General features: G+C 36.0%; 1 protein-coding gene across 1 annotated transcript; it reads right to left on the minus strand.

Moving 5' to 3' along the window:
* Positions 1 to 37: 37 nt before the first annotated feature.
* On the minus strand, positions 38 to 16,158 carry LOC129885788 (copper-transporting ATPase PAA1, chloroplastic). The gene is made up of 17 exons (XM_055960207.1): positions 15,513 to 16,158; positions 15,358 to 15,411; positions 14,449 to 14,602; positions 11,661 to 11,735; positions 11,269 to 11,546; positions 9,917 to 10,150; positions 9,598 to 9,696; positions 9,303 to 9,452; positions 9,000 to 9,146; positions 8,670 to 8,720; positions 8,392 to 8,570; positions 6,705 to 6,843; positions 5,250 to 5,347; positions 4,905 to 5,145; positions 2,848 to 3,051; positions 1,442 to 1,522; positions 38 to 671 (listed from the first exon to the last, which is right to left on the minus strand). Exons 1-17 carry the CDS (start codon positions 15,972 to 15,974, stop codon positions 426 to 428), a joined length of 2,892 nt encoding a protein of 963 aa, XP_055816182.1. The 5' UTR covers positions 15,975 to 16,158; the 3' UTR covers positions 38 to 425.
* Positions 16,159 to 18,743: the final 2,585 nt, after the last annotated feature.

Here is an 18,743-nt window from a genome sequence, read left to right on the forward strand (position 1 = left end):
ACCTTCTTTGACCTGTTGTAAATATCGGATTTGGTCAAAAAGAAGTGATCAGTGGACGACATTTCTGCCTAAATTTACTGGAATCTAAGAGTGGCATTTTCTTGGCACAATCCAAGTTGAATGCTTAATCAAATTGTTTGCAATTCTCTAGACAGGTCAATTCATTGCCTAGAAACTTGGTATACAGTTTTTGTTCGTAGTCTGTGATGAACATAAATCCACATTCCCCAACCATGTAAAACTGCAGGAACCAGGATCCATTAGAATCTGACGGCTGATAAGCTTGAGCTGAAGCAGTGTATCCCATCCCTGTCTGTCCAAACTGCGGCAATTACAAGGTTACACTCCCTACAACTGATTGGTATCCCAAGCATAGGCCTAACTGAGTGTCGGAATCAATCAATTATTGGCCTTGTGAGGATTCACTATCTGGATGTTGGATATGCATGTTTTAGCTTTTCTTGATTCAAGCTATCAGAATCAGAAGGGATATCAACTATTACTGATTGTCCATGTATTTCCTCCTGCCTTGATTTAAACTTGAGTCTCAGTAACAATGAATTTGTCATCACGCCAATTGAGCTTAAGCCCATGAGAGCTCCTGCTATTGACGGAGTAAGCATGGTTCCAGTAGATGGCAGCAGGACTCCAGCAGCTACCGGAATTCCAACCTGTTGGAGCAAAGATTAAGAGGAAAGACATATGAAGAAAATGTATTAATAGCTAAAAGCATCGGAAAAGACACTAGTGATTGACAGTGGTCTTCCAGAGAACAGAATTTTAAGAGAATCATACAACGCTTTCTTTTGGATCTTAGATTTGTCATACGCACAAGATTAAAGAAATATAAGGAGTCAACTTAAAACTTGAATGTTTTGTCATGATTTTTCTAGTATGTGCCCACATGCATCTGTGTGTTCATAAGCAACAGACCAGTAATCTTGTTTCCCTCCCTTCTCTTTACTTCCAAAGATCACGGGGGACAACTTCTGAATGTGACTCCACACATTCTCCAAATTAAATACTATGTAATTTCACACGTAGCTTCTGTAAGAGCACAATTTAACAGCAGCTAGATTATTATTGTATCACATGTGTTACATAGATGTAGGTTTAGATCTTCAATATATGACAGGCTACTCAAGGTGTTGAAAGAGAATGAATAGCATTCCCAATTTCCCATCAGTGATTCCAGGCAAACTAACAGAGATTGTAAGGCGTCCAAAAGGAATTACTTACCATTGCGGAAAAGAGAAGCCAGAGTTTTCCCCTCCCACAAGTTTGAATAAGCCTCAAGAATGGTCATTTAAATTTTTAATCAGTGATATGCATGTAGTGAATTAATACCATCTCTTTAGCTTAACTAGTTTACTTGTTTAAGATGGCAATGCACAAAGAAACACTTCCTGTTCTCATGGAGAGCAGATACCGAAAAACTTACGATGTTGTATCCGAAGGCCCACCAAAGATTTTGTTTTACAGTCTTCATTGTTAGCCTGCTTAGCTCCAGAGCATCGAGCAACTGCAGAAAGGTCATTTTGTTAAAAATTACAACACAACATGCAAGATAAAGCATCATGTCCTCACCTGATTTCAAGCCTTAGTATACCCTAACAACATGACAGAGCAAGAATTAAAAGAGAAACTCTTAAGAAGCCGCTGCCCAATATTTTTTGTCCGTGGACAATTTCTTTTTAAGACAGTATCGCTGGGGTTATGGGTACGCTGACCTTACCCCTACCTTGGGAGGTAGAGAGGTTGTTTACGATGAACCCTCGGCTCAAGGAAAAGCATATCAATGCAAATCGGAAAAAAGAAATAACGGAAGGTAAAGAAATCCTGGTGGAATACTATCGGAAGCATGACAAAGCATTCTGAAAAAAAAGGAGGAAAAGAAATAGTAATTGCAACAAAATAGTGCGATAATTGAGGTACAAGAGACTGTAGATAGCAACATAATTCAAAGGACAAGAAACTACATGGGAAATACTACGACTACTGGTATGGAAGGATAAGCAAGACAACGCTCCACTACCTACCTTCTACCCTAATCCGTGTCCTCCACAACCTCATATCTAAGGTCATGTCCTCGGTAAGCTGTCCCCAATACTTTTTCGCCCTACCTCTACCTCTCCTGAAATCATCCATAGCCAACTAGGTAATAAACATACTGAAGTACTAAATGATTTAGATCCTGGTAATCAGTTCATTCACCTAGAATTCACTTTCACATAAAGTCTCCATATTTTATTCTACAAAGACCACTGCCTCCATTCTTGAGAGTAAAAGAGTTCCCAGACCAAAGTATTGTTACAAAGTATTATGAACATCACCGAGAAACCTTACTGCGGTAAAGAATCACAGTGTAGCATACCTTAAAACTTAACACTATTTAAGCAGAAAATCTCAAGTTATTCATGTGAGACTCCCATTAGTGCATTGACTTCTTGTGAGCTCTAAATGATTCACAGTGGCAAAGGAAATGGTTGGTTATTTAAACAGTCCACTTATAAGCATGGGAGTTCTTACTCCCAAATGCTATGTCAGGGAATTCAGGACTCAAAAGGCTCTTTTAGAGAAACTACTTATCTGTTCTAAACAACATCTAGTAGCTTATATATGTAATAATTATTTCTATCTGTTGATCTGATTTAAGCGTCTGCAAATCTTAGACTTACAATATTCTCAGCATGTCTTCTGAAAGCTAAAACCTTAAGACCAGAACAAGAGACCATGTTTGCCCAATCTTAACATACACTCAGAAACTGAAGCCAGGTTACTCTAGTTCCAGAAAAGAAAGAAAGAACATGAAAGCAGTGAAAGTTGCAAATAGAAAAGAAGGAAAACCTGAGATAGCCGATCGTGCATCAGCACAATAGAAGACACATCACTTGCAGCTCCAACTCCGCCACCAATAGCTATTCCTACATGTGCGGATGCCAAGGCTGCAGCGTCATTTATTCCATCACCCACCATAGCTACAACTTTCTGATCCTTTTGTAGTCTGCTTACAAACTTATTCTTTTCATCTGGTTTGACTCCATAATATACCTGCAGCATTCAACCATCTATTTTATTGACATTTTCTCATTAACTGACAGAGAATTCGTTGTAATGTGTTTCAGCAAAAGGTCAAATATAGTTTAACAACAGCAAACCCAATCCTCCATCTAAAAGGAAGTGCTTACACTGACCAAAATAAACAGGCAAAATTATGTACTTCAAGTTTTGTTTTGGATCAATAAACATGCTAGACTAATGATAGAATGCGTGAATAATTTTAATAACTCAAAATTTTGTTTAGTGATTAATGAGTACAGCCAATCTGGGACCAAGGTTTTTGTTATATTCCACTTCTGCAGTGGTTGTTTTAGCTTCTGTTGCTTATATACTTCGGTAGAACGAATTTGAAAAGATGACAGAGAACAATAAGAGATGCATCTCCCAATTGAATCCAGTAAATTTACATATGGAATATATATTATCAAATCTAAACATACAATAACATCCTCCCAGGTCAAAGGTCTCTGTACTAGTGATCCACATAGTCCTTTATGATTGTTGTAAGTTCTAAAAGTAAAACCAAAGAGCCACTACTGTGACAAGCTCCAGTCTTAGGCAGTGAAATAAAGATAATTAGGGATATTAACTTTGACCTTCCCTCATTTAACACAAAAGTAAATAAAGCTCCCCTCTAATTTAACATACCATTAGAAATAGCTCCTTCCCGTTATGAATCGCTAAACAACTCTTTAAAACATATGGTATCATAAAAACATGATAGCAACTCAGCTTTTAATACCCTTGTGAAAGGGATGAAGGCGGCAAACTTGTCTTTGCTACCTCCACTTAATGAGAATCTGAAATTTTTACAAACTAAAATAAAGAATAACGATAAAGGAATCTTTGTCTCATCTGGGAACAAAGAAGAATAGGTTATAACTGGAGGCTTAGAATTTTTGCCAAAACACATGCAAAATTAAATCCGCTCATATTATTAGGCAGAGAGGTGTCAAACATTAATAGATGAGAGAGACGTCCTTTTAGTTTTAAGACCGCAATGCACCTTGACTTTTGGCTTTTCGTTTTTTCTGCTATATAGGGAGGAAGGCCCACTAATTGATCCATAAAGTTAGATTATTCAACTCTTATTCAATTGGAACATACTGAAAACAGGAGATCTTCTATGCATAGTGATAGTCAGATATCTTATCCTTCGCAGAACACCTAGTTTCGTGACTATATGTCTCTCTCTGACTGGATTATCCATCTCGCATGAACATTTTTAAAAGGGAAAGGAACAGGAAAATTTGATTCAAGTCATTCAACACATTTCTATTCAGTTAGGCATTATGAACTGTTGAATAAAAGGAAACAAATGCTAATTTCTATTAGCTATCACGGACTAATAGATTAGCCCTAATTTCTACTAAGCAATTCTCCATAAATAATCTACATTATGTACCAAAACTATAGTGAAACCAATCCAAATGAGCTAACCCTTTCACATCTTACTGTAGTTTAAATATTGGTGTGGCCACATAATAAGCTGTACGCCCTTTTAAGAACCAACTAGAGAACTCACAGCTACGGACTCGTACAATTCTTTCTTATCTTAATAGAAAGGTAATGAATGACACAACTTACACATTCTGTGAGTAATGATGCCAGAGATCAAGGTCTTCTTATTATAAAGCTCATAAAAACTTCCTCCTATCAATTTTAGCTAATTTGCTTTTACGATCTATGTTGTTCTCTTTAGAACATAAGACACTTCCTATCCCTCGCTATATCCTGTGGAAACATTAGGTCCACTTTGCAGCTTGTAAACATACAAAGAGCTACAAAGAACAGCCCCTAACAAATTTAGAGGTTCTGGTCTTATAGGAGGTGAAACTGCTTACATTTTCGTTGGGGATGCCAACAACAGATGCAACATACTCGGCAGCATTCTTTTTGTCACCAGACAGTAAATAAGTGCTAATCCCTTGTTTCGTCAAAGATTCAACAACATGCCTTGCGTCTTCTCTGATTTGGTCCTCAACATAAATTAGACCAGCAAGGACGCCATCAACTCCCACATATACTACTGATTGGTTCTTAAAGTCGTCAGACTCTTGGAACTGATTCTCAAGAACTCCATGCCTGCACAGTTTGGAGTAGTATCAAAACATGACTGTATTTAAGAAGGATATTAACATTGTCCAACAGAAAAAGATAGTGAACTAAAAGCAGAAAGAAGAAACTACCTTTTGACCCACTCTAGTGTGCCAACAGAAATCCTTTTATTATCAATATACCCTACAGCACCAGATCCAGGCTCCTCCATGAATGTTCCATCCAAAACCTGCATGTACACATTTAAGAAGTATGGAAACCGTTCACACTTGCTATATATTGACAGTGGACAACAACAAATATCTAAGCCCAACTACACCCCTAGATTTAGTAATGAAATTGTAAGGTTAGTTTCCTCTGTATCTTAATGCTCAGCCAGTTTCCTCTGTATCTTAATGCTCAGCCAGCACAAATAGAACATAGCATGTGTCAGATAGAGGTGAAGAATTTAGCTATTCATGAGAGCGATGAAGGCTGACACAAAAGAATAAGGAAAAAAATAACAGAAACCTTCTTCCTCAACTAACCTTGATTAAGATAGAGTTAAACTCCAGCTAGTTTAGAGTCAGATAACCAAGCAACACAGAAGTTAATCATGTCGGATTTTACTGCAGATCTAAGAAAATAATAAATCACCTCTTTAACAGCTTAAACTTTAGTGAGATGGTACATGCAATGCAAGTACGCGACATTGCATGCATACACATGAGCTGGCTGTTGCAAACTAGAATTAATAAATAGAAGTTTTTATCTCTAATTTAAAGCTTAGATGATGTTCACACAATTCAACAGATTCAAAGAAGATGTGTCAAGCGGCATACCGAAACCTTTTAATGAAAAAAGAGGTATATTCAAATCCATTTGACTATTCTAATGAGGGAGCTCCTGTACACATTATTTAAAGTACTAAATAATCTGTCCAATGTGCCAAATGCCACTTCAACTACTTATTGGTATATGCTTAGGACAACTCAATTTTTTCAACAGTTACTATTCCTTAATGGTAGTAACATAATTGGCCCTTCAGCAGCTTTGGAATTCCATGAACATCACATCAATTTTCTGCCTAACTAATAAACTTCCAATTTGCATGATTAAGTTACTGAACATTACAGATTTCAAGTCACCTGGCTTTGATAAATAAAAAATTGGGCCCATCACACGCCTCTTGTTACTACTAACAAATTTTACATTACAATTGGAGTAACAATGAAAAGAATTAAGCATAATCATAAATTTTCAGAAACTGGTATGCCATATTGCTCCATTTCCCTCTCCGCAGCGCTGATGGACCTCTTCCATCCTTACCACTGATTTCAAAAATCACAATTTGGAGAACTGTACAAGTTTGACGCATAGTGAAGATGACGATACAGTCTTAAAACCAACTTATCATTGCTTCGCTAATATGTGAGCGCGTTCATGCATGCGTAAGAGAAAGATAACATGGACAAATACTGTTAATATATCATGCAATTCAAACGGCTAAGATTCTCGAAAACAAAGTTCATGTGAATACATTTGGATACCGTTCCTATAAAGAAATAAGTAAACACTGAAAAAGGAGTACTGAACAGGAGAAGTACCTTCAATTTTGGAGAATTTGTTGTCTGAGCAGCCTCTACAATTGCTTTTCCAATTGGATGATTGGTATTTGATTCAACTCCAGCAGCAAACTTCAGAATATCAACTTCTGACCACTGACAAGGTGAAGTCGAATCTTGTCTGTACCAAAACTTTGCTCATTTATCTCCAATGAAAAAAATACCATCGACACCTTTTCTTTTACTAGGTGTCTGAATTTCACTTAAATTTTAATCATTTTCCAATGTTCAAAATTCTGTTATCAAAGAAACCAAATCCAAAGATTGACAACTAACGTCTAACACCAAAACTCACAAAGCAACAGATGGGAGCAGCAAATAGCAGATGACTAGCATAATTTAGAAAAGGAGAGGACAGAGAATAAGAAGTGAACAACTAGAACAAGAGATGACTTGGTGATGAATACAAAGGTGGTTAAGTGCTCACTGGTTGCTCGTATTCCATCATGCAGAATCATTCATGGTTTTCCTCTTTCTAGCATATACATCATTCAAACAGTACAAAACAAGTATATGGGAAACAAAAGTTTACTGTCCCACATTGGTTGAGGGAATAAGTTGTTGTCTCCTTACTTATTCTTGGCAGCTCACCTCATGAGCTAACTTTTGGTAGAGTTAGACATAAAGTCGATTTTCTTAACATGGTATCACAACCAAAGCCATCCTAATTCTGGGTTTACCCAATATTGGGCCATGTTATGTCGTCCATGCATTGATATCTAAGTGTATGGAAAGGTGTTAAACCACAGAATACTTGGGGAAATGGAGTGTTGTCTCCTTATATAGTTTTGGGCAGTCCTCACTTCATGAGCTAATTTTTGGGGTTGGATTAGACCCAAGCTCCATCTCTTAAGAGAAAACAAATAGGAAATACATACACTAGATACTTTTCTTGTGGGTGTCTGTATCTATGAAGTCATAGAGAAGGTAAGAGAGAGCCTTGGGAATTTACCGAGTAGGTAGTGTATTCTTCAAACAAAGTCAATCCATTAATATGTTTTTATTTTTATGATAATAACATATTATTAAAAGAAAATGCTATAAAGAAAAATCAGTTTCCTTATTTGTTATAGCCCAAAAGTTGGACGTGCAATATACATGTTATTGACCTCTGTAATGCAAGCAAAACTCACAGAAAAGTCTTCCTGAATAATAAATTCAAGGACTTGCATTATTTGGTCTTCCATATTTCAATCACTATTTCATTTTTTCCTGATATTGTTGTCTATCGAGTTTTTTAAAGTGCATTGACAGAAAGTACTTTAATCAGAGAATAGTCGGATCTCCTGGATAAAGAATGCCAGGATAGAATTATGGGAACTCACAAAAAGTTACTCCTTTCATCCTAATATGATAGTCTAAGTTTGCACGACATGCCTATTCAGTGAAAGAATTAAAGTGTGAATCATTAAGTATATGTTAGAAAACACACTTACCTTACTTCGTATGAATATGAAAGAAAAAATTGTTTTTAAAGAGTTTATCAAACAAAATTGTATTTAATAAGTAAAAATGGGTTTCATATTTTTTGTGTCAAAAAAATGTATCAATACTTCCCTTTTTATTGAAGAAGATCAAAATATCCTTTTTAAGAAAGTGGATTGCATTTTGGATGCCTAACACAGCCAGGAGAGAGGTAGTATAAATACACTCAAAGTATGCACTCAACCTTGCATCTGCATCTTCTTGATGGCCTTGACCTTGAGACACAACTTTGGTCACAATTGGTCTACCAATAGTCAGTGTCCCAGTCTTATCAAACACAATTGTATTCACTGTTGAGAATCTTTCTAGGACACTTCCACCACGCAAAAGCAAGCCTTTAGTGGCACCAAGTGAGGTTCCAACCTTCACACAAAAATGTCTAGATCATTAGTAGTGCATCAAGTGTTAGAACCATACCTGGATTTAACATGACAGTACAATAGGATATCAATATTTCTTTACCATCACTGCAGTAGGAGTGGCAAGACCAAGTGCACATGGACAGGCAATAACCTGCAACCACAAAGCAGAAGCCAATTACTGCAAAGCAAAGAGATAGAAATATAACCATGGGATAGAAGCATGCCCTTCCCCACATAATGCAAAAAGAGCATGAAATTAAAAACAATACAGAAATAGCAGTAGTGGAGAGTTAAAAAGATTTTACAAAAGGATTACTCAATCAGATTCGAAAAATTATCTAGTGGGACGTCGCAGAATTTGCCAAATTTGAACCTTGTGGGTGATTATAGAAAATCAACTCAGTACATACGAGTTAATATACTAACGTACCAGCACAGTACATGAGAGCTGCAACGCTAGCGAAACAACACTTCCATGATAAAGGGAGGGAGGCAGAATGCGAGCACCAAAAAGGTTCCAGAACATAAATGTGGCAGCAGAAAGTGTCATTACCCCATAGGTAAAATGCCCAGCAACCTAATAAATACAAGCAAGTAAGCTGTCTTCAGGACAAACATATAAATCAAATTCCTTTTGCAAATAATATTAGACAGTCATTTGGGTGAACCACGTAAGCCTCCAACTGCCAAATATTGTATACTTATGGAGGAAACATAGCTTTAAAATGGAAACCTTGTCAGCCAACCGCTGTACGGGAGCTTCTCTACTCTGTGCTTCCTCTACTAATCTAACAATGTCCCCAATTGCAGTTTCACCACCTGGTCGTCGCACTTCAACAGTAAGTGTTCCATTAAGGTTTATACTTCCTGCCGCAACTTCAGCCTAATTCATAAAAATAACCTATCATGATATTATACGAATTTAAGAAGAGAAATCAGATGGAACTTTAAACTGGATATCTGTCCAACCATAACGCAAATGTTTAACAGAGGACAGCAGGAGTGATATGAGAGGATAGGTTGACTACCCCAGGTAATTTCGTGACAGGTAACGGCTCCCCAGTAAAACTTGATTCATCAACTGTGCTTCTACCAGCTCTGACAATTCCATCAGCTGGAACACGGTCCTGAATTTCAATAAACAGTAAATTCAACTGCTATTGGTTGTTATTTCTGATCAGAATATTTCTATAGATCAAATAATGTGCATCATTTTACACTTGTAGATAACAGAAGAGGGAGACTGACAACACAGCCGATTCAAGTAAGAACTGTCCCAGCTCCATGGGAAACAGATTCAGGTAATAAGGTACAATGCAATGTGAAGACAAAGCGCAGCTTACTTACCCCAGGTAAAACAATGATCTGATCTCCGACTGACAGACTGTTAGAAGGAACTTCAACAGTGGAGCTCGATTCCCCTGAATCTCCACTGACTACAAGTCTTGCTTTAGATGGCAAGACATTGAGAAGGCCTGTCATGTCGCTTGTGGCTTTAATTTTAGCTCTCTGCTCAAGGTTTCTTCCCAGTAAGACAAAAGCAATCAACATAACAGGTTCCTCGAAGAAAGTTTTCCAACCCTACAGGAAAGGTCATTAGATGAAGCAAGTTGCAGGTATTACTGATCAAAGCTGACAATAATCTCTCTGAACGACTGGGAAGCAAATCAGCAACGCAATACTGTACTGCAAGAAAGTTCTTGTTATTAAAATGGTACATATGTTGTATTACTGTACTACAGCAAAGTTATTACTCTCTTTATGGAAAAAAGATAAAAGCTCCTAAAAATCCAACTGAAGAATACAAGGGATTCTTGTAAAGATAATCAGATGCACTTTCTTTTCATATGAAGTAATTGGAGGCGCTTAACAGAGAATGCTTGCTTCTAAAGCTCATATATTAATACCTATTTTTATGGATTACCCCATCTTTTCTAAATAAGCAGACGGTGGAGCCTCAACAAACAATAAAACATATTTACACCGAAAGCCTTAAGGCACTTTAAATAAGGTCAGTCAGCGCCTCTTCGCTTTATTGTCAACTATGTTCCCACTTATATTCTGGTAACAATCAGCTTTGTCGTAGCAAGGATGTTATTAACCATCTAGAAATTATCCTACTTGCTACATTATAGACATAAAATTCAGTAGGTAAAGCAAACATGAAGCCAGTACAGGAAAAAACTAAGAGAGCACAATGCATCTGTTACTGAAGAAACAACAACAACATTCCCAGTGTAATCTCACAAAGTGGAGTCTGGGGAGGGTAAAGTGTACGCATACCTTACCACTACCTTGGAGTTAGAGAGGCTGTTTCCGATAGACCCTCAGCTCAAGGAAAAAACAGTCCAAAGCACAATGCCTATGTTACTGAAGCATGCTAGTAAATCTTATATACCACATCTTACCTTTACCATTTTCTTTGCAGGGACATATTCGGGGAATGTTAATGGCTTTAGGTTCAGATTTAAGTTTTAGGGTTTGTTTAACTTTATAAGCTGCTATTTACGATTTTGGTAATTTCATTATGTTTAACAGTCAAAGGGCTTCTGGATGAATAAATATGTTCAGATACTCCAGTATTTTGCCCAAGCAGGCAATCCCGGCAGAACCTGATTTCATGATGTGTATACCTCAAGTCTTTAGATGAAGCATTTACCCACCAGAACAAAGTACAAGATATTGGTAAATATAGTTACCAGTTTTGGTATTAAGGCTGCCATTGAGCTCACAGCAAACGATGACAAGGCCCCAAGACCAACTAATGTATTCATGTTTGGTGATCCTTTAATTAGGCTTTTCAGACCATCAATAATAAGTTGTCGACCAGGTACAAGCAATGTAAACAGAGATAGAGTCATATGGAAGCCCGTGGAATGAATTGCATGGATCCATGAAGCCTTATCTCCAAGGAAATGGGAGAGATGCCCGACAAGGCACACTGCACATAAAGCCCATGAGACGGCAAGCCCACGACCTGTTAAAACTTTACATTATTAATGTCATGTTACAACTTTCTGATCAACAAAGTCCCATACATGTGATATCTTGGAAAATGGTTGGAAGGGGAGCTCCTAAGTAAGGCATGTACCACTTTCTTTCAACTGAATACGCTTTGCATTCATCTTCTTCTCAAATATTTCAAAGTAGTTTTCCCTTCTGGAATCTGCATTAAATTAGACCCATGTCACGCTGATACATATGGAAACACTTCAAACAAGAAGGTGATATGCAATCAGATAAAGAAGGAAGATATCAATGCTGATGATATTCCCTTGAATTTATGATACTTTAGGGGATAACAACAAAAAATTATCAAATCACTTCTAGTTGTTCTAGGACATAAACAAAGTGCTGGGACAAAACTGGGAGACTCAACCAAAAGCATCAAAACAAGAAATTTTGCCTAACTCATCCAAACAAGTTTAGTCGTGTTGAGTCTACACAACCACAAACGATGGTGTTGCACAAATCAATTCATTCAGGAAGTGTTTATCAGAAATCATGTTCGCAACTGCATCACTATTCCTTTACACATGCAAACCATTTCCATAACCATTTGCACACCTTGAATTTGATTAGGCGGGAGGCAAAGGAACACAAGTGAAGGTAATTATTTTCCAAGATTATACTTCCGAGTCGAATAGATTTTGAAATGAAGTAAATGGCTGGGCACTGAAAAGTAGATCCAGGAAAATATTCAGAGGTGCATCCACTTATACTACTTCCCTCTATTTTGATCATCATGAGTTGCCTAAAACTTATCCTTTTCGCCACAAACTTTATGTTCCAGCAATTACCTAATGCAATCTACTTCAGTCGCAAGAATCACCTCAAAGTTTCTTTTGGTCGTTCTGCCTTCCGACCTTCTATGTGGATCAACTCTAATTGAGGGAGTGCCTTTTAACTAATGGGTTGTTTCTCCACAACAGCTAAAGTTAACCAATAAAACATTAGACATCATATATTTTCTTTACAAGGTAAATAATTTTATTAATGTGGTTTAACTTCCATACACAAGCAGTTTACCTTTATAGGCAAAGAACCTACACATGAATAGACATAATAAGTGATTGACAACATCATAGAGGATCACTTAATAAGTTAAACAATACACAAACGATATACTAAATGGAGTGGAAGTGTGAAACGAATCAATGTCAAAAGATTAAGATGCTTCCACAGTTATAGTTTAAGCCTAGTATTGAAATGATTGTATGAATCACTTTTGTGTTTTGGTTCAGATATTTTCAGCTGAAAACTGAATTAGTTTCTTAGTTAATGATGTGGCCAGTAAATTGATTGAGCCATCTGCTATCAACTGATGAACCTCAGCTACAAGCAGTTGTATTTGATTTTTTGTGCAGATTTTTGTTTACGTGATTTGTTATCTCATAGCAATAATACTCAAATTGAAGACAAAGTTCTGTGTCCAGAATAAAAGATACAATTAGAAGGGAGACCCAAAAGGTTGACCAAACTTGAGCAATGTCTAACGACTAGAGAAGAAAACACATTAAATCATCACAATAAAATTTTGAAGTTCACCAAAGTTTTCCCGCTAACAAGTTAAATAATCTTTGCTATAACAGAAATTTCACAACAGTAGCAAATTTCACCATAATATCAGATTGCAGAATCTAAAAGATCCCCTCCACTTTCACAGTAAATGGGAAAGATACAGGGAAAGACACAACTGGCATATCCTTAAAGTAATGTCTTCACCAGCCTGAACTACTACAGTAAACTTTTATGGAAATATGGGTCCTATTAACTAATAACATTTATAAACTTGTCTCGGTACAATAATTCAAAATGCATGAGCCTCCTCGTAGAAATTCCTCCCTTCAACATATCCACCAATTCTTGCCGCTGAAACTCTCACCTATAGATAAAAAGGACCTTGTTGTCAAAATCAAAATCATTATTTTGACCTAATATGTTCTAATTTCATCAAAGACGGGGAGAAGTGACTAAGAGGTGCTGCTGAGAAGGGTTTTAGTCAATGTAACAAGGACATACCATGAAGGACAATGGTTGCTCATTTCAAGAAAGCTTTTGCATTTCATGATGGAAATTCCCCTTCAATGGCTCCCTCACCTGTCAATTACCCACCAAGCTTCACATAAGTAACAAAAACCCCAAGTGTATTACAATCTCTGATCTGCTTGAAATTTAAGAGGTGCTAATGGACCAAAAAAGTATATTATTAGTTAAATTCCTACTTTTAAGACGAAAAGCAATATCATTCAACCTCGGAAGAAAAAGGAAGAGGAAGGACAGTGGATGGGTTTCAGTTGTGTGTTTAGTTCATAGCTTATTCCCTTCCTTTTAATCAACAACATACCAAATGGACTGGGATCCCACAAGTGGCGTTTCCTTTCCTTTTAATCAGTAGTGTGAAACTATGACTCACCTTAGACTACTAATAAACAGGGAAACAATGTCAGGCTGCTCTAAAATCGCTCTACAAAAATACGGCCAGGGGATCAAGTTAGGTTCTTGTAAATCATCTGTCTGGTAACCTAATCAAAGGTACCAAATATTGGGAACCTTGAGATGGTAGAAAGACTAAGCACCAAAAAGACATTGCAAATTTGCAACTGCTCTTGAAAAATCTTCAACAAGCACACAACTGTTGAAGATGTACAAGTTCCTGAATCTTCTATGAATCATCTAATTGTTTAGTATAGCACCCTGTCTGGCATTTGAAGTGTAATTGCAATTAAATTTATATATAGTTCACTGCTAGTAACGCAAGCATATACCACATTTGAAGATTTTCAACAAAATCGTTATGCTAATTGCTTATGATACAATAGTGTAAACTAATGGTACTATTGGAAGCACATCAAATTAACAACAACGAAAACGCTAACCTCGAACATTAGATTTGAACCCACAGGTACTCAAATGCTTTGCAAGAGCCTCCCCTAACTGCTTTTGCCAATTTGGTACAACCTTTGCGTCAGATACTGGCCACACTATTGCTGTCTCCGTCGTAAGATTTACGGTAGCAGAAGAAACTTGTGGCTGTTGATAAAGAACTTCATAATGTCAAGTGAAAAAATACTAACGAACAAAAGAAACAGAAAACATGTGCACTAGGAATACAAGTAATAGAAGAAAAGGCTAGTTAAACATATAAATGAACCCCAAATCTGTAAATATGTAATTTATGCACGCCAAAAAATCATAGAGAATTGAACAGTTCTTGGGGTAGTTTCTTTTCCACTCTAAACTACAAGAGAATCTCCACATGAAGAGAATATATTCTTGGCAGATGATAGCTAATTGTGTCTTCAACTAAAGAATCCAATTGTCTAGGAATGTTTCAATGTGATCCAAACCAGAGACAAATTCAGACTTCTAACTCTGTGATCAACATACCACAGTACTCACCATTCCTTTTTGTGACAATGCATACAGATTTGTTACGTAAGAATGTGTGTGGTTAACAATTTTAAACTATATATCGAGAGTTTGAGTCTACTGATGTGGATACGCCCACTGTTGGAAACATTACACACTCCAGGCCAAGTAAGACTACAATATATTTTAGCTCTCCCCTTTGCTACTGAGAGCTAATAATCATGTTGATACTGTCAATCATTTTCATATGATTTACAGAATCAAAAAGTCCAACAGAAGAAGAGAAATAGCTTCGCCTTCAGTTCCGAATGTAAAGCTTGTATAGAGTCTACTGCAATATATTTTGGCCCACAGCAAAAACATGAGATGCTTAATTGAAGAGAAGAAACTGAGGTGGAAGTAAATTGAATACTTACTAGACTTTCTAAAATTCTCTTCACGCTCGATGCACAGCCACCGCATGTCATTCCCTAAAAATGTGCAGACAAATTTGAGAAATATTCAAAGGTCAAAAACTACAGATATTGCATTATCCAAAGAGCAAATGGAGAAATAAAACTGAGTAACTTACGCTGACATCTAGGATAATGACATCAGAGGACAAAGCGGATACATCTTCACCCGTTTCAGCAACAACACTAGGATTTTCCTTACCACCGTCCGTCGTACCATCTCCGTTGCCACCTCCACCGCCGCCATTACCGCCGGGGCTATCATTTCCCCCACCACTAGCCTCAAAAGAAGCTGCAGAGCCAGATACACTCCGCAAGTCTTTCCGAACCGGGCGCAAATTCGCCGCTGCCAAACTTCTCGACAGAGAAACCGGTCCGAACCGGTTCAGACCTCGAACCTCACCGTTACATACAGCTCGAAGATGGAGTCGAGCGAGTTGACTCAGCAGTACAAACTGAGTTGGCTTAGTAGAAAAATGGCTGTGGAACTGAGAAATTAAAGTACTACAATTGCAATTAAGAGTTCTGGATGCTGCCAAACGAGAAATTGCCGCCGGTGATGTCAATAGTGAAGACTCCATTGTAGATCTTCAACTGATCTACCAGCAAAAACTTTTTCTGCACGTAACGTAATGGGAAATTGGGAATACTTGGCAGTGGTATGGCTATGGCTCTATCACCTTTTACTGGATCATCAGTATTCTCTTCGGATTATGAAGCCGTAGCAGAGCAAGCGTGAAAGCGTAGTAAACGTGCTTAGGGGTAAATACGTAATTTAGCGACTGGAATTAAATACAGGGTAGGTAGCGTTCGAGTGTTATGTTCACGTATATATGGAACCCCACCTACTTCCATATTAGATTAGACACTTTTTATTTTATATAAATTATTAATAGATTGATTAATTTTATTATTTTGTCATTTATTCATATTAATTAGCCTTTTGGAAAAAAAAAATTGGGTTTTTAAAATTTACTTAAACTTTCAAAGGTCATGTTAATTGTAGTAGTAAAATAAAATAAAAATTAATTAATTCTATTTTAATTTAGTAAGTGATTAAATAATATGAAATAAATATTTATAGTAAAATATTCATCTAATATGAGATAATTGGAGTATCTTTTTGGCTGGAGTAATATATTTATTTTTAAAAGTACGTTTTCTGAAAAATAAAATTCGTTTCAGTCTAGAAGGCAACTCTTTAGTTATAAAAATACCTTTCAAATGTGGCAGAGTAATTTGAAGATTATGGGTATAAAATTGGTTCACTTCTTTTAAAGTACTAGTGTTATATTATGTTCTTTGTTTTACTTTATATAACATTGACATAATAAAATTGAAATGTATTTAAAAATTATGATCTAAAATAAACTTTAAATATTAATGTGGCTGAATAAATGGAGAATTTATTTCTAATGATAGAATATGATATTTTTTAGGATAAATTAAATTAATATAAATCTGTATATCATATAAATTGAACAAATATATAAAGTAATTTATATAAATTTAATTAATTTTTTAATACAAAGACAAAATTTAAATCAAAATTATTGAAAATTTAATTTAATAAGCAATGTCCACTGGCATATGATTGACATCCATGATTATCACGTGCTTGTTTACACTAGTTAGAGTAGCCCGTTTGTATTGGTCGGAAAAAAAGTATTTAAAAAATATTTTTTAAAGTGGTGAAATTTATTTTAAAAATAAGTAATTACGTTTATGGCAAAAATGCTTAAGCTTAAAAAAAATTATTGATATGTTTGATACACAAATACAGTTAAGCACTTTTTTTTAATCAAACTATCTAAAATACCCTTAAAACTGCTAAACATTATAAAATGCTAATTATTCTAAGTTTTTATTTCGAAAATAAATTGAATTAAAATTAATTTATATTTGAATTAACTTAATAAAAATTGATTGTATAAATTAATTTATATTTGTAATTTATTTTTAATTTTTAAAATATATAATTTCGATAAAGCACAAGAAGGATGTGAAATGCTTTTTTAATTATATTTATAAATAATAATGACTATATTTTTTCTATAAAAAAATATAAAAAGGAGAAAATATAGAAGAAAAAAAGATAGAAACAGCAAGAAGAAGAAGGAGAAGAAATAATGAAGAAAAGAATGAGCAAGAAGAGGGAAAAAATGGAAGAAAGAAAGAGTAAGAAGAAGTAAAAATAACGGAAGAAAAAAATAGCAAAGAAAAAAGTAGGAGGAAACAATGTGAAATTATAAAAAATATTGGATATAAAAAGGCAAAATATAGATGACTTTTAAGTCAAAAAGAAAAAACAGGGGACTAACTTTTAACTTTTGACTCTTTTTAAAATAAATTTTACTCCCTCTATTTCTGTCACGATCCGAATTCGGGTGTGATGGCATTCGCCTAACCCACCAAAATGAGTCGGCCTAAAAGTCTGAACAATTTAAAATAAACGAAAATAAAAACGGAAATATAAAGTCTAAAACGATATAGATAAGGATAAGCGGAAAATAGATTATAAATTACCCAAGACTTGGCGTCACGTGTACAAGTCACTACTTCGACAGAAATGAAAAATATACAAGTATATATGTCTCAGTTCTCAAGTAGAACAAAACATAAAGTAAATGGACGACGAAAGTCTGCCGAAGATAACAACCTGCTACCTCTCAAGCGTCCAGAAGCTCGGCCTGATCAAGGGGTACTAAGAGCAAGAGGTGTCGGACTCAAATCCTACATAAATATAAAAGCAAGGAGTGAGCACCAATAACACGGTACTCAGCAAAATGGGAATCAAACCTTAAATAAAGCAATACGGAACATAGGTACTCCTGACATCCCAATCACAATCCTTCACAAATATACATCTGCACTTAGATAGCCCAATCTATACAGTTTATATCACAATTACTCTAGAATACTAGACAGTCCACAAATAAAAAGTACAAGTACGTTTTCACCACTATACTCAGGCAAATACAGAAAATCTCAAATCATAATCAATCACAGGATGAAATAGATGCAAATGTAATGTCAAATATTGTGATGCATGTCTGTCATACGATACACATCCGCTGATCACCTCAAACCGGAATTCATGGGGGGCTCACATAGACCATGTATCCGTCGGAAATGACCTCGGTCAATATTTATCGGAAGAGACCTCGACCATAATATCCGCTGGAAGAGACCTTGATCGTCGGAAGAAACCTCGATAAATTACCTCGATTGGTAGAGACCTCGGTTCCAATATCCAGTACCTCACTCATATCATTTCTCAGCCATCACAGATATAATATATGCGCAAGTAATGAGTGAAACGAGATAAATATTCACATAATATATCATAT

This window comes from Solanum dulcamara, chromosome 4 (genome assembly GCF_947179165.1).
Source record: "Solanum dulcamara chromosome 4, daSolDulc1.2, whole genome shotgun sequence".
Classification (NCBI taxonomy): Eukaryota; Viridiplantae; Streptophyta; class Magnoliopsida; order Solanales; family Solanaceae; genus Solanum; species Solanum dulcamara.